Genomic DNA, 13,837 nt, shown 5'->3' with positions numbered 1-13,837 from the left:
CCTTCCCCTCTGTTGTTCCTTTGCTGTGATAAGTTTATTCTGCAAGTTTGAAGCTGCTAAATATGTGCAGTGGAGCAACATTTTAGAAAACCCCTTATCTTCTCAGACATGCAAAACTCTCTCTAGCAGGGAGCTTTTTAAGATATCTATTGACACCAGTTCTTTTTCAAAGGCCACAGTTCAAGATTAAGTAGCCCCCTGCTACAGTGCCTATGCTGCATCTTCCAGATACTTTCAAATTATGGTACGATTGCAGTTTAAAAAAGGGGGGTTTTGTTGGATCTGAAGTGTTTGCAAAGAAAACAACAACCTATTTACCTCAAAGCACTCTAGCAGGGGCACCGTGGTAGAAGACTTCACTTAGACTGCTACCCTGGCCCTGAAAAGAGAAAATTCTAGCCTCATTCAATTTCTTAGAAGAGCCCCTGCTAGAGCCTGTATTGCACATTTGAGATATTAATTGGAACCATGCTTCCAAAAATAAACTCATCCTTTTCCCTCTTATAGTTCCACATACGCTTTCTTCATCTGTAATGGAACCATGCTTCCAAAAATAAACTCTCTCACATGCCCAATACAGGCTCTAATAGGGGCTTTTTAAAGAAAGCTACTGAGGGTGTATTTTTATCTTTCTACATTTCAAATTTTATGAATGGATTTTTTTTTTGTGGCTCATGAACAAACTGATTTTTTCACTACTGTGTTTGAGTTCTTTCTGCTGTACAAACTCCTACTGCACAGAATAATGTATTTTTGTTTCCGTTATTTCCAGTGACCTTTATAATAAGGAAAAAAGGGAAACTCTGGGGAAAAAAATAAAAGCTCTGTCTCTTGTACATGTAGTAGCCATCTGCTCTGCACTATGTGGCACCAGGTAGGATCTAAGAGACTTGACCTTTATTTTAGTTTGGGGGCTGAGGCTGCCAAGCAGCTGGGGGGGCCTGGAGGAGGGTAAAGTGCATTAACCTGGAGTTGTTCACAGTTTCACGGCTTTGCTGATGTAGCTGAGAAAGAGCCAATACCATGCACAAGTTATTACAAAGTCAGATTGAATTTATTACTCTCCAGCAATTAAAAAAAAAGGCAGAAGACAACATCTACATATTCTGTTGTTATTTGAGAGGCAGCAAAGCTTTGTATAACTCACGTACATAAAGTGGCAAAAACATTACCTTCAGCTCCTTGCAGTCTAAAGGAAGGAGAAACTGGAAAACACCAACCTCCTGCAGCCTGCCCAAGTAAACTACGGATATTGCAGAGACTGACATAGTTACAGCAACATACACATCTGTAATGATTTAACTTAGCTGTTTACATCATGTTACTTGATTGTTTTGACAAAAACACAGAAGCGGGCTAAGCTTTCCACAAACCAAGTCACAAGTGGAACAATTCCCTCAGCACTGTGTTTCTAAGACAATACTGTTGTAAAAAAAAAAAAAAAAGAAAAAAGAAAAAATGTACAATAGTACATATAGTTTTATAGTAAAGAGTATCTGAACAGATTCAGTTTTCCTCCTTTTATTAAAGCATATACAGCTTCAAAAAAATATAAACCTTCCAAAGGTCAAGTTCAAAAGCTTAGAAGAGGCTTTGCTAATTCTAAAGGTATGTGTTTTATTTTACCTCACCAGTTTTGGCCTTGGAAGGTGAACTTGAGTAACATGTTCTGTGTAAGCTCAGCAGCATCCACCACGTCAACTGAAGACTCCTCCTCTGATGGGGATGCTCTCGTTCAGCCCATGTTCTATAAGTTTGATGTCCTCCAAGTCATCTTTTATAATGCTAATCAGGTGACTTAGGCCTTCTTGCTGCTGCTTCAGATGCTGCAGATAGTAAAAACCAGCATGAGTCTAGCTCAACTTGACAGATTTTAAGTAGGATTTCTGAAAAGTGTCATGCCTGGTGGCCTTGGGACATGGAAAAGCCTGGCATAGTTTATTTAGAAGAAAAAAAGCCAGCATTTTCTGCACTAATAGCTTAACTGCAGAGAGTGGCTTTGTACAATTGTGATAGACTATCACTGAGAACAATAAAAAGGACTTCATCATCAAATAATTACAAAAATATGACATTCTAGATATATCCCAAGTTAGTGTGTAGCTGGCTTAAACTATGACATTCAAACAGTATCCCAGGATTCTACCCGGTAATACTTACTTGCTTGATTTCCCTTAAGAGGTCTCCATCTACGTAATAGCGCTCTCCAGCCCGTACTGCTCCGAAGTGGTTTTGCATCCTGATTTGGGACATGAGCTCATTCAGTCTGCCCTGGGAAGAGAGACAGGCTTGAATCAAACACAACTCATCTGCATCAGTCAGAGCTCCAGCATGGACTGCCTTCGAGTCACCAGGGCAGGAAGCATTACCACTCAGTTCCATTTTTAATTTTTGCTTGCCCTTTGCATGTCTTCCCAAAGAAACCTGGATACTTTTAAGAACTCAAAAATACTAAAATACCTATCAGTCATGCAGCAGAGCATGACACCACAACCTAGGAACACTGCCGGACTTCTCTTCCGAAGGCTTTCCACAAAAAAAATACATATGCATGCTTTGGAAAACTTACATTCTTTTGTGAGGAAAAAACAGGAATGTTGGCAAAGTTCCATTAACTACTCACCTTGAACTGCGTAGGTGCGTTAAGTTCACACTGAATTGTATCTAACTGTACACGGAGCTGCTCTTCATCTGCTTGAATGGCATAGCCGCTTTTCCTTTGGATCTCCTGCTTTATTAACACCTACAAAAGAAGCCTTTGAGGTTCATTAGGGAAGACTTTGCCTCTCTTTCCCCACTAGCCCATCCATATGTCTTTTGGCTCTTCCTCCCGCACGTCTCTCAGCAGGTTTGTTCTGTCATTTAGTCTGCTGTTTCAAGACCCTGGCGCAGTCCCACAGCTTCTAAGTGAAGAGAGAAGGTTCCCAAAGCAGTAAGACATGCTCCACACCCAAAGTTTTCCCTGACAGCCCTGCCTGTTACTTAAAGCAGTACCATTTAGATGAAGTCAGAATTTAATTTTCAACACTGGGCATGCACAAGACTGCACAGGTCATCCTACCCCCTCTGTTTGCCTTCTGGCACTAGACTGTGTGTCAGGACGAGTTATTTAGACTGTCCCCGTTACCTGTAACGTTCTGTGAGAAAGCGCCATCAGTTTTCTTTTGTACTGTGCAATTTTTGCCATAGTTGTAGTTTGGTTTTTCTGCAGTTCACTGATATCTTCTGATATTATCTGCAGAGAAAATTGAGTCATTTCAAAGTTAAGAGTTTCTGGTATCAGAACACGTTAGTCCTGATTTGAAACCAAAAGTTTCAAAACAGTATTCACTCCAGAAACCTAGCATCCTCTCCAAAGAGGCTTTCAGAAAGCTTTTTGCTAGACCTTTACTGTTTTGGTTTCTATTTATTTTCATATGCAACTGGGATTTTCAGGAGGCATCAGAAAACCAGGTGCCCAAATTAGAGTCTGTGGCAATGCAACTTAATTCAGCTGGTTTGAATTAGCCTATAACAACACAGCAAGCTTGAAGATGAAAAAATTGAAAGACAAAATGCACTGCACAGTTTTTGGCCAAAGGATGTAATTAAGGAATATATTAATAAATAATGACAGAGTCACAGCCCCATGCACACGGTTACAGTTTCAGTTCTCAACACACAGAAGGCACGAGGAGAAGCTCATTTAATAGTATATGCTCCGTCAACAGCAAGCAGCCATGATAAAGGTGAGAAACCTTACATCTAATCGAGTTTGATGCTGTTTGGTCATCTGATCTTGGACCTTCAATCTTCTCAACAGTTCCTTGAAACCCACCATTGGCACAGGAATAAGCCTAAAAGAACACAAATCTTTCCTATGACGTTTTTATATTAGACAGGTGGTATGGATTAATAAAATTTACAGATGATCTTATATTATCTTAATTTACAATAACATATTAACACATCTGGTTTTGCTAAGTTCTAGAGTCCTCACTATTCCTAACAACCTGTTCCTTTTTCATAAAGAAATCAGCCTAAGTTATCTGTAATCACTGGAGGGTACAAGGGTACATCACTTTCAGCTGCAGGAATAAAGGGAAAAAAACATAATTATTGCAAAAAAATAAGTCCATCTAATGGAGGACATCACAACTTGAAGTAACGCAAGTAAGGCTCTCTATCCTCACAACCCTTAAGCACCTAACTGGGTAAAGGGATTAGACACGCATTTCCAGTAATCCTCACTGCTTCAAATGAGATCAGCACTTGACAAAGTTATTCTCTAATAAGTTTCTTACAAGTTACCTGAAGGGTATTACACAATGTATTTCTCCCCTTTCCAAGTCTCTTTGTAATACTCAGACAGACTATTAAACTTACTTGTCAGGATCAGGATTATCAACTTTGGCTTGTTCCCATATAATAGGATCAACACCTTAAAAAAAAAAAAAAACACAACTTTTTAGGATAGATAGGTCTGAATAGATATCACGTATTATAGCTGTTAAGCAGGAAAAATTCTAGGAAATACACAAACCTTATGAACTATGCTAACCTGAAGGGACTGTTGCACAAACTAAGGTTAATTAGAGTAGTTCCAGAAGTCTTGGTCCTGGGCTGTAGCAGCACTTTCAGTCCAAAAGCATGGGGAACGAACAACCAACAGGTGATCAAATCAGACTCTTAATACCAAAACTCATCTCTTGGGGTGTGACTGCTCCTCCAGACCTCTGCACTAACACCTTCTTGTACATCCTTCTGCTTGATCAGGCAGCCTACAAACTCCAGCTTCCTTCTCAGTCATGGACTAACAAGCTGCACCCAAACTTTGTTACACAGGCTTTATGATACACCTCTGATATTAAAAAAAGCCAACCTGCTTATTACAAAGAGCAACTACTTCTCCCCACTGCTGCAGCAGCTGGAAAACACTGCTGCTTGTCTCTGATTTTTCCACAAGAGTAGCCCAAGTTCCTTTTGCAATCCAGATATAACTTTTGTTGTGTTTTTAAACACTGGTCTTATTGAACATGCTACACATTGCCTGCTGGAAACCACCGGCTGCTTTCCCTGACCCACTGCAGGGAGTTCACTGCAAGTGCTTCATGCAATGCTGCACAGATGTAGAGAATAATCTACAATTATCCTACGAAATGGCACAAACAGCACCTAACTGCTCTAAAACAAAGCTGTATATGTACTATCTGTGGCCACGTAACATACGTATACAGGCTAAGCAACCCCCCAGAAAACTAGGAAGCGAATATAGGACATGATTATTCTGACATTTTTTCTAAATTGGACAAGTTGAAGTGATTTATGATAGCTAAATCATTTAGTACTGTGCTGCGTGGCATGGCATATTACTGATAAATTGTAACTGTCATGGTAGACACTTCACTTCAGTGGGAAAGCTGGCTGTAATGAAAACCACATCGTCAGCATGTCAGAGTGCCTTGGAAACTCTTCTAGCTTTAAAAGGCGTTTTCCAGGGGGTCAACAGCTGTGTTTTTCCCAGAGACCACAAAAAGCCCTAGTAAAGGCCCAACCGTGCCTGTGCGCGGCCCCAGACTACATACCGGCAGGAGGGTTCTGCAGGAGCTGTTTGACTTGTGCCGGGGAAAGCTCCGTTCTGGCCATGGAGAGGCTGACCCCCAGCTGCTGCAGGGATGATTTTATGTTGGCTTGTTCAAAGTGGGCGTAGAGGGTTGTTGCAGGAACTCGTCTCGAAGTGCCATTGGGCGAGCGCTCAACAACGTAAATGATGACTTCTGTCCTGAGGAAGACAAAAAACATGTACTGTCAGAAAAAGGTCAGCAGCACATAGAAACTAAGAGAATGAAGAACAACCCTAAATTGAAGTTACCACTTCTCCCAGCTGACTGTTAACTTCCTTTAGCTAACTGAGGTATAAGGCACATGTAATCTAGGGTTTAACACAACAAGGCAGAAAGAGAAAAAGCTGTAAAGACCCTATTGCTATACACCCCAAAGCCCTTCCACTTTTCACAGGACCAAGCAAAGAATGCCTCACAGCTCCTAAAATACTAAGTATTTCTCCCACCCTCATGGTTAGCATCCTCATCTCCAACTTTTGCTGCTGAGTAGGAGGGTCTGGAGAAGTCTATTTCCTGAACTGTGGTCCTCAGCTGAGCACTCCAGCAAAAGCAAGTAAGATACACAGGAAAAATACCAGACTTAAACACCTTAAGAAAAAACAGCAAGAAGAAATGAGAGAGACTAAATCAAACTCAGGACAAATAGAACTAAAATCAAGGAGAAAGGGAGACAGAGTAGACTAAGCACCAACCCTTTATAACATGCAAGACCGGACAAAAAAGGCAAAACTGCATAAAGCTCACATACTGGTCATCTGGCATCGTTTTAACACCTTCTACGTTGACAGTGAGGGTCTGGTTTCCTCCCAGAATTTTGTGTAGTGATTCTACGAGCTGCTGCTGCTGGCTTCGAATATCTGTTTCTTTTCTATTAAAGACCAAGACCACAAGGCCATCTTCATCTTTGTTGTTGGGCATTAAACTGTAACCCACAGCCTGCAAAGGAACAAACAAAAACTGGGGATATACTACTTAGCAAGAGCATACCTATGCGGCATGAAGGGGAAGGGCTATACCCCTCAATTTTTAGAGCAACTGGCTCAAAATTTAAGTTACAACATGTTCGGAGATGCAGAAACATAAAATTAACCCCCCTTCAAAATGTACTCTCCCAAGGTCACCAGCAAAGTAGCTTTTCAAAGAGTTCAGAATTTCCCATCTTAAAAAAAAAAGCTATAGATTGGGAGATGCCAATCCAGCAGCCTATTTATGCTACGTCACAGCTGGTATCAATCAGGAGCATTTTAAAAATTTACACTTTTTCTAAGCTACAAAAGGAACTAGACTTTAATACAGAAAAAAAACCCCTAGTCAGCTCCACTGTAAACTCCACATGACTTCTGAGAAAGACCTAAACTGTTAACTCAGTATAAGCAAAAGCAGAGCAGCAGTTTTCATCTCATCTTGCCTACGAACTGTTGCACCAACACATCACTGGTGTCATGTTGGACAGCAGGTGCTTTTTAAGGCCCTGACACTGCACATTGGTGACTTGCACCCTTCTCCTTGTGCAAGGTCAGCTGGAAAGAGAAATGAGTTGGGGATGTGCCCAAGAGCCTGGTCTCTGTCAGCAGAGGGTAATTCCCTGCAATGGTGAGCCTCGCAGAACCAGCCTGCTTCAGTTGGGCCCTCCCCTCATGGAGCACAATAGTGACAGCAAAGGAAGAATTTGGTTCTGTAAGGATAAGATAAGGATTTCTGAGGGAAACCTCATCTTCTTAAAGAAAAAGACTAAGTTCCTAGTATTACACCTGTCCCTGATTTAAGCTATCTATTCCTTCTGAGGCCTCAAAAGAAAAACACATACATCAAAAAAACCCCAAACAAACCAACCCCGGACAACCAGCTGTTTTTAAGTGCAACCCTTTCACCTTCACAGATGTGAAAGAGGATCACACTCTGGGGAAAGACGTGCCAGTACACAGAAGACTAAAGCTCATTATGTGCAAAGTAGTTGTAAGACTACTCAGACATGACTCCTCTGGTATTTCTTAAAAAAACAAAACCAAAAACCTTTCACTATTTCTTTATGAAATTATGTGTTTTCAAACTATCACAGAGTTTTTACTTTGTTGTGGTCCTTCACATGATGGCCTGCATCACACACCTTAAGAGCACACTTCTCTTGGTGAAGTGTTGCATGCTTCTCATTTGTTCTAGATCTGGAATTATGTACAAGTGGATTCAATGAACACCTGTGAAACTCTTTGGGTACACTTCATTCCCGTCAGACACGTGGTGCTTACAGAGACAATACACCAAACCTATGCTACCAACTTCTCCACTACTTTTCTTAGGCGTCTGACACTGCTGGTGTACATGGGACTTTCCAGGATTTCACTTAAGGTACAGGAATTCATAAAAGCATTAGTAATGCCCAGGGACAAAAGTAAACATAGCATTGTGCATTGTCTAACTTGAACAGAAAACTCCTTTTGGCAAATGAAACTCAAAAATAACTGATTTTGCATCACATAACTTATATTTTGCAATTTTTGAAAGCCCAGAAAACTCTAAAGCCATTTCAGGCAACAACTTACAAGAAAGTAAGATTTCAGGTGCATTATCAAAATATTCAAAGTAACACCTAAAAGGTTAACGCAATAGAAGACAAACATGTGTTATGCAGGCACTCAGTTGCTGCAAAGATTTCACAGAAGTGTCATGACGTGCATGATCAAAACTCATCTTAATTAAGTCTTAACCTATATTCAGGTTAAAGTTTGCACTTCAAAGAATCAGCTTGGAAAAGGAGGGTATCGCCACGCCTGACCCAAATCCACTGACAAGCCTGAAGATCAGCAAGAAAGTCAGTAAGCACAAGATTTGCAGAGGATGAAGAGCTACATATTCTTTGTCGATATATGAGAAGCAAGATCTGGAACTGCTGACAATATCAGTAAGGAATAGAGTCAGCTTTAGCACTGGCTAGGATAAAGGCAGAAGAAATCTGAAGGCTGGTGTATTTAAAATGGTACTCAAGGGCCAGGCTCATAAAGGGTTTTTCTAACATAGGCAAAGCAATAAAGGCGCAGACGTTCTTATTCCAGATGTTAACAGATTTTTTCATACATGAAGGTTATTTTAAATAGTTTCTGTAATATTGTAACCTAAACAAATACACATCACAATTCAGTTCCAGAGACCTGCTCCAGCTGTACACACACTAATCTGAATGCTATAATGGAAAACAATTACTTTCATATCTACACAGGCACTCATTATCAATACGCAGACTTCTAGCATCTATAAGTCTTCAAGCCTTTTAATTAGCATGCATCAGAATTGTGTACGTTACTTGAAAAAATACTGTTTCAGATTACTTTTAACAGTCACTAATTCGGATTTAACACTCAGGAGACACTGAGGCACAGAACTAGCAAGCAGAGTAACTGCTTCAGAACTGTGTGTGGGCAGGTGAACAATTCCATACCTTAAACCTGCAGAAGGGGTTTTCCTGCGTGAACTCCACTGGAGCGATGTTATTGTTGAAATACCCTTTGCCTGTTCCCCAGAAGGCCTGAAGTTGGTTCCATTTGGCCAAAATAGCATCTCTCTCATCTCCTAAGAGTGTTGGAGCTGAGAGGGCACTGGCTGTATTGATGAGCTGGTTCGACTGGGCAGGTGTCTGAGCAGGCTGGCTGAACAAGCCACTTCCTAATGCTATGTTGGATCAAGAAAAACAAATTAACTCCTTTACCAACAAAGACAAACTCACTTGCTAACGCGTATCATCTGCATATCAATGGTATAACTTATTTTCACATTTCGAGAAGCAAAATAAATCCACAAAATAAGTTAATCAATGTCAGATATGTTTTTAGAAGTATCTTGTTACACCCAATCATCAACAGCAACAGAAGTTCCTGAATGCCAAGTCAGAAGAAAAGATTTATTCTCTCTTCTTTGAATGAGACGTCTGTATTCACCCATGGCACCATCTGGCACTGACAACATCTAAATCTGAAGGGTAGATTTGTTATTATAAACTCAGCGGACTCAGAGCCTGCCTCTGGTTGTTATCCAAGTTACACTAACTAAACTCAACACTGTTGTCCTCCCCTTTCTAGTAATGCCATAACTGCCACCATCAATTCTGTAACTATGAACCAGGGGTGAATGTTGTTGTCAGAAACTCAGGGGTGAGCTCAGAAACTTGCCTGAGCTCTTGTTTAAGAAAAAAAGCAAGGACTGCAAATGTAGGCTTCAAAAATCGAATTTCTGAGAAGTCTCCATCAATCAAAGAGATTAAGTGATTTTATAATATACTTCTGTCCCACTACTTGTACATCTGTTGCAGTCTTATGCTTTTACTGCTAACAAAGGGGTAAATCAAGAGAAGGCCATACTTACTGGTCTGTTGCTGCTGGGTACCGAAGCCTCCAAAGCCTAGCCCAGTTCCCAACCCCGTACCCAAACCAGTTCCAGTTCCTGTGCCAAAACTAGTACCAAATCCAAAGCCTTTGTTCTGGGTAGCACCAAAGAGTCCTGGGGAAATAATCAAAGAATTATTGAGAAAAAGAGGTAATAGCACCTGTGAAATGCAAAACACTAATTTTGAAGGGCTGATGCCCTACAGTTCATTCTAAAGCAAATACTTTCAGACTTGTGCTCTCTTACCACTGGTGCCTGTATTGGTGGGAGCAGAAAAACTAAATGTTGGTCCTGCAGTGGTGGTAGTTGTCCCAAATCCTCCAAACGCACCTAACAAACAAAATTTGCAAGTAAGGCAGACGGCACAGGAGCAGCAGCAGTGCATAACACAACAACAAACTGCACACTTCAACAGGTGTCATGAGATGTTGACAGATGGATGTGTTATGTTACCAGCATGTAGGTCACATTGATCATGGGTATTGAGCTCATTGTCTGAGGAAACAGGGGAGAAAACATGAACCAGAAAGCCAATGTACCTATGGCGTGTCAAGAAAACAAATAAAAAAGCAGCAGTTAACTAACATTCTCCCTCCTTACCAGCAGGATGTGCTTTCCTTACTGACAAACACAACTAGTAATAGTATTTCTTAGATTCATTCTCAAGTATATTGCTAGTCAACGTTGCCACTGAGTGTTTAATAAATGATCTGACGTTTCCTGAGCTTTGTAAACATTCCTAACCTCTTAAGAGCAAAAACAGAAATAAATCAAATAATAAACCAAGTAAATAATACATCAAACAATAAATCAAGTAAAGCCTGAGGCTAGGGTGCACACAATTGCTATGCCTACACAGGAATGCTGTTACAGCAACCATTTCTTTCCACACACAGGTAAAATTCTACAAGGTCTTTTTTTAACCCTGGCACCTGACAGCCTCCCCATTAAATCTCGTGTTGAGGTTCAATCACTATCAGAGGAAGATGGATGCAAAAGCCATCAGTCTTGCACAGTTTTTCAGGAAAATCAGTGGCTAGTTGGGGGCTGGGAGGAGACCTGAGTGAGAGCCTGAGCTCCACTGTGCCAGAGAGAGCCCCAAGAAACCCACCTTCCCATTTGCCATCTGGCCCAAGTTGCAGCCCGGGGACGCCTGACTAGCCCTGGAGAACCAGAGAACCAAGTCTCTCTGTTTCAAGCCGTTTTCACATGTGTTCAAATGAAGAAACAGTGTCTACTACAGAGGATTTGTCAAAAAGAAGCTGCCACTGCTAACTCACATGTCAACAGCAAAAAAAAAAAAAAAAAAAAAAAAAAAAATTCCATAGACCTACTACACCTACTGTCCTCTTGTATGCACACAAAATCAAAATATTAAACCAAAGCTGACATGCAATTGCATTTTATTACAATTTGGCAAACATCTTAAGGGAAGTGGATATAAGAATTGTTCCCTGTAACATTGGAGTTTCAGTCCTACCAGAGTGAGAAACCCTACTGGGACTGAATACCATCAGATGACACAATTTTTAGGTATTTTTGTATTCACAGCAATTTTATCATCCTTCCTTGAAAAAGGATCTAAGAGTGCAAACTGCTGAACAAAATTAAGTACGCAAGCTCTCTTTTGGAGTAGTTAAAATTCAGCTATAGAAATACAGTGCAATAACGTTCATACCAAATAAAAATGAAATCAGATCCCTTGAGTGCACAAGACAGATAAGAGTATGCTAACACAGGGAGCAATGACAGTGTGGAATGAATATAATTCCTATACGAGCAGCGGCAACAAGACCCCAGGGGCTAATTCTACACGAGTAAGAGCATTAGAAGGCCATACAGTTAAACATTTTTATACAAAATGGAGAAGATTTAACTTGAAATTATATCAGCTGATTGCTCGGAACTGATGGATCTACAGGGGCCAGGAAGGGTTTTCTTAAGCAACACGCAGCGCACACATCACGCAGAAGACCCTCCCAGAAACACAGAGAATCTCGTAACGACAGCCTGGGATGTGTGCGTGCCATTCCAGGGCGCAGCACGGCGTTTAGCAAACAGATCGCTGCGAGGGCTGTTCATTTTGTGCTGATCGTATACAATTTGTTTCTCCACAGAAACTGCTGAGGTGTAGTGCGGTCGTGACAACCAACGGAAGGCCAATGAGGAGACACAGGCGAAGATGAAAAAGATGACTGCAGTAGTCCAAGAATCTCATGTCAGGAAAGGTGGCGTTAGGGACCAGTTCTGCCATTGTTCACAATTGCCTGGATCTGAACGGAGAATTGAGCTTGCCGTCTTGTTAGGTAATCGGGCTTCAATTTTAGACCGGGTCAGACTGGCAGGTTACCACAATTCATTTCCATCTCAGAGACTGAGTATTTGGTACGTGGTTATTTTTCCTCAACAGCTATTTCTTGATAATTTAATAGGCAAAAATCCCTAGAAAGCCTATGGCTCTCTAACCCATTCCACTTCCAGAGCCTTCACCTCCAGTCTTCCCTGGATACCAAGTAAGAAGATTAGTCCTAAACATGGATTCTCAATTAGGAATGTAATTCTTGGACCCCTGCTATTAACATTCATTACAGAACAAGTATCAATGCGTTATCTACCTGCACTTGCCAGACTGTTACCAAAATTGAATGGTGGAGTTGAGGTAGTGGAAACACCGAAATTCCCAATATTAAAATTCACTGCAGGATTAGCAGTTAATCCGAAACCCCCAAAATTAAACCCACTGGCAGTGGAGTTTGTAGTTTCAAGCCCACCAAATCCTGACAAGCGGGAAGCAGAAAAAGAGCAAGGTAACATTAGTTCTAAGTAAAAGGTACATTCAGGAAAGAAAAGCTAAAATATTTTTCCAGCACCACAGACAAGACAGGCATAGTTGAAAGCAAGAGTAAGATATTAACTGGCATTAAACATTATTTACTGAACACAAGGAGGACAGTTAAAAGCTTTCTGTTTAACCCACTCTCCCTATATCACTGCTGTAAGCATGTTATTTTCCAGCTGTACTGCACATAAAGCAGCTAACACTTTTCCCATTTTATTTCAAAGCTATACATGAAAATATCAATGTGATTCAACATTCTCATTAAGAGCAATTTTTAACTGCCTGAGACTGCTTGATACTGCTGCTTATGTACCAGTGTGACTGATAGTAGCATAATAGATAGCAGTCTGTAGTAGATAGTCTCCTATGATACACTATCAGGAAGGCAAGAATAAACCATATTCACGCTAATACCGTACCCGCATCTGAGCAGCTCTAGCAGAGAAGCCACAAAATACAACTCCAGCAGCTGAGGCACTGTGCGTGAACTTATTCAAGTTATATTCACAAAATCTGTGCTTGCTGGTGTCTTTTACCTGATGCATCCAGGTTTTTCAGTGCTAAGGAAAACACAGCAGCTTCCCGATTCCCTCCCTGGGAGTAGCTCAGGACAGGTTCACGCTAGACAGACTGACAGACCTGGGGTGTGATCCCAGAATTCCTTCTAATATTGGTGTGCGAGCACAATAAACCTGGCAGCTACATACAAGCCATACAGATTATATTTTACCTGAGCTGAGACAGAAAGCCTGTGGGTAAAGCAGCCAGCGTCAGAGTGAAAGCCCACATAGCAGCACAGGCTAACTGCAGGGAAGATGAGCCCTGTCCAAAGGACTGGTTCAGAGCGTCTAAGCGCCAACAATTATTTTACTAACCGAGAACAAGGAAAGCTCTGGCTTACGTTTCACCAACTGACCGTCAACTGACAGCAGCAAAACAAGTCAGACAGAAAGTCTTTCTTCTTTTACAAATTAATCGGCGCCTTTTACATTGCTCAAAAACTAACTTCCAAGAGCATCTC

At 41.0% G+C, this 13,837-nt stretch overlaps 1 protein-coding gene across 1 annotated transcript; it reads right to left on the bottom strand.

Moving 5' to 3' along the window:
* Nucleotides 1-1,604: 1,604 nt before the first annotated feature.
* Nucleotides 1,605-12,865, bottom strand: NUP54 (nucleoporin 54kDa). Its single transcript, XM_010073555.1, is given in 13 exon segments — nt 1,605-1,826; nt 2,161-2,271; nt 2,624-2,743; nt 3,128-3,235; nt 3,743-3,836; nt 4,366-4,420; nt 5,565-5,761; nt 6,352-6,539; nt 9,037-9,266; nt 9,957-10,091; nt 10,224-10,307; nt 12,593-12,811; nt 12,814-12,865. Coding segments are annotated over 13 exon segments (1,722 nt in total). The 3' UTR covers nt 1,605-1,697.
* Nucleotides 12,866-13,837: the final 972 nt, after the last annotated feature.

The sequence above is a fragment of the Pterocles gutturalis genome, unplaced genomic scaffold (assembly GCF_000699245.1).
Source record: "Pterocles gutturalis isolate BGI_N339 unplaced genomic scaffold, ASM69924v1 scaffold23702, whole genome shotgun sequence".
In the NCBI taxonomy this organism is placed as follows: Eukaryota; Metazoa; Chordata; class Aves; order Pterocliformes; family Pteroclidae; genus Pterocles; species Pterocles gutturalis.
This window is presented reverse-complemented; position numbering and strand designations above follow the sequence as displayed.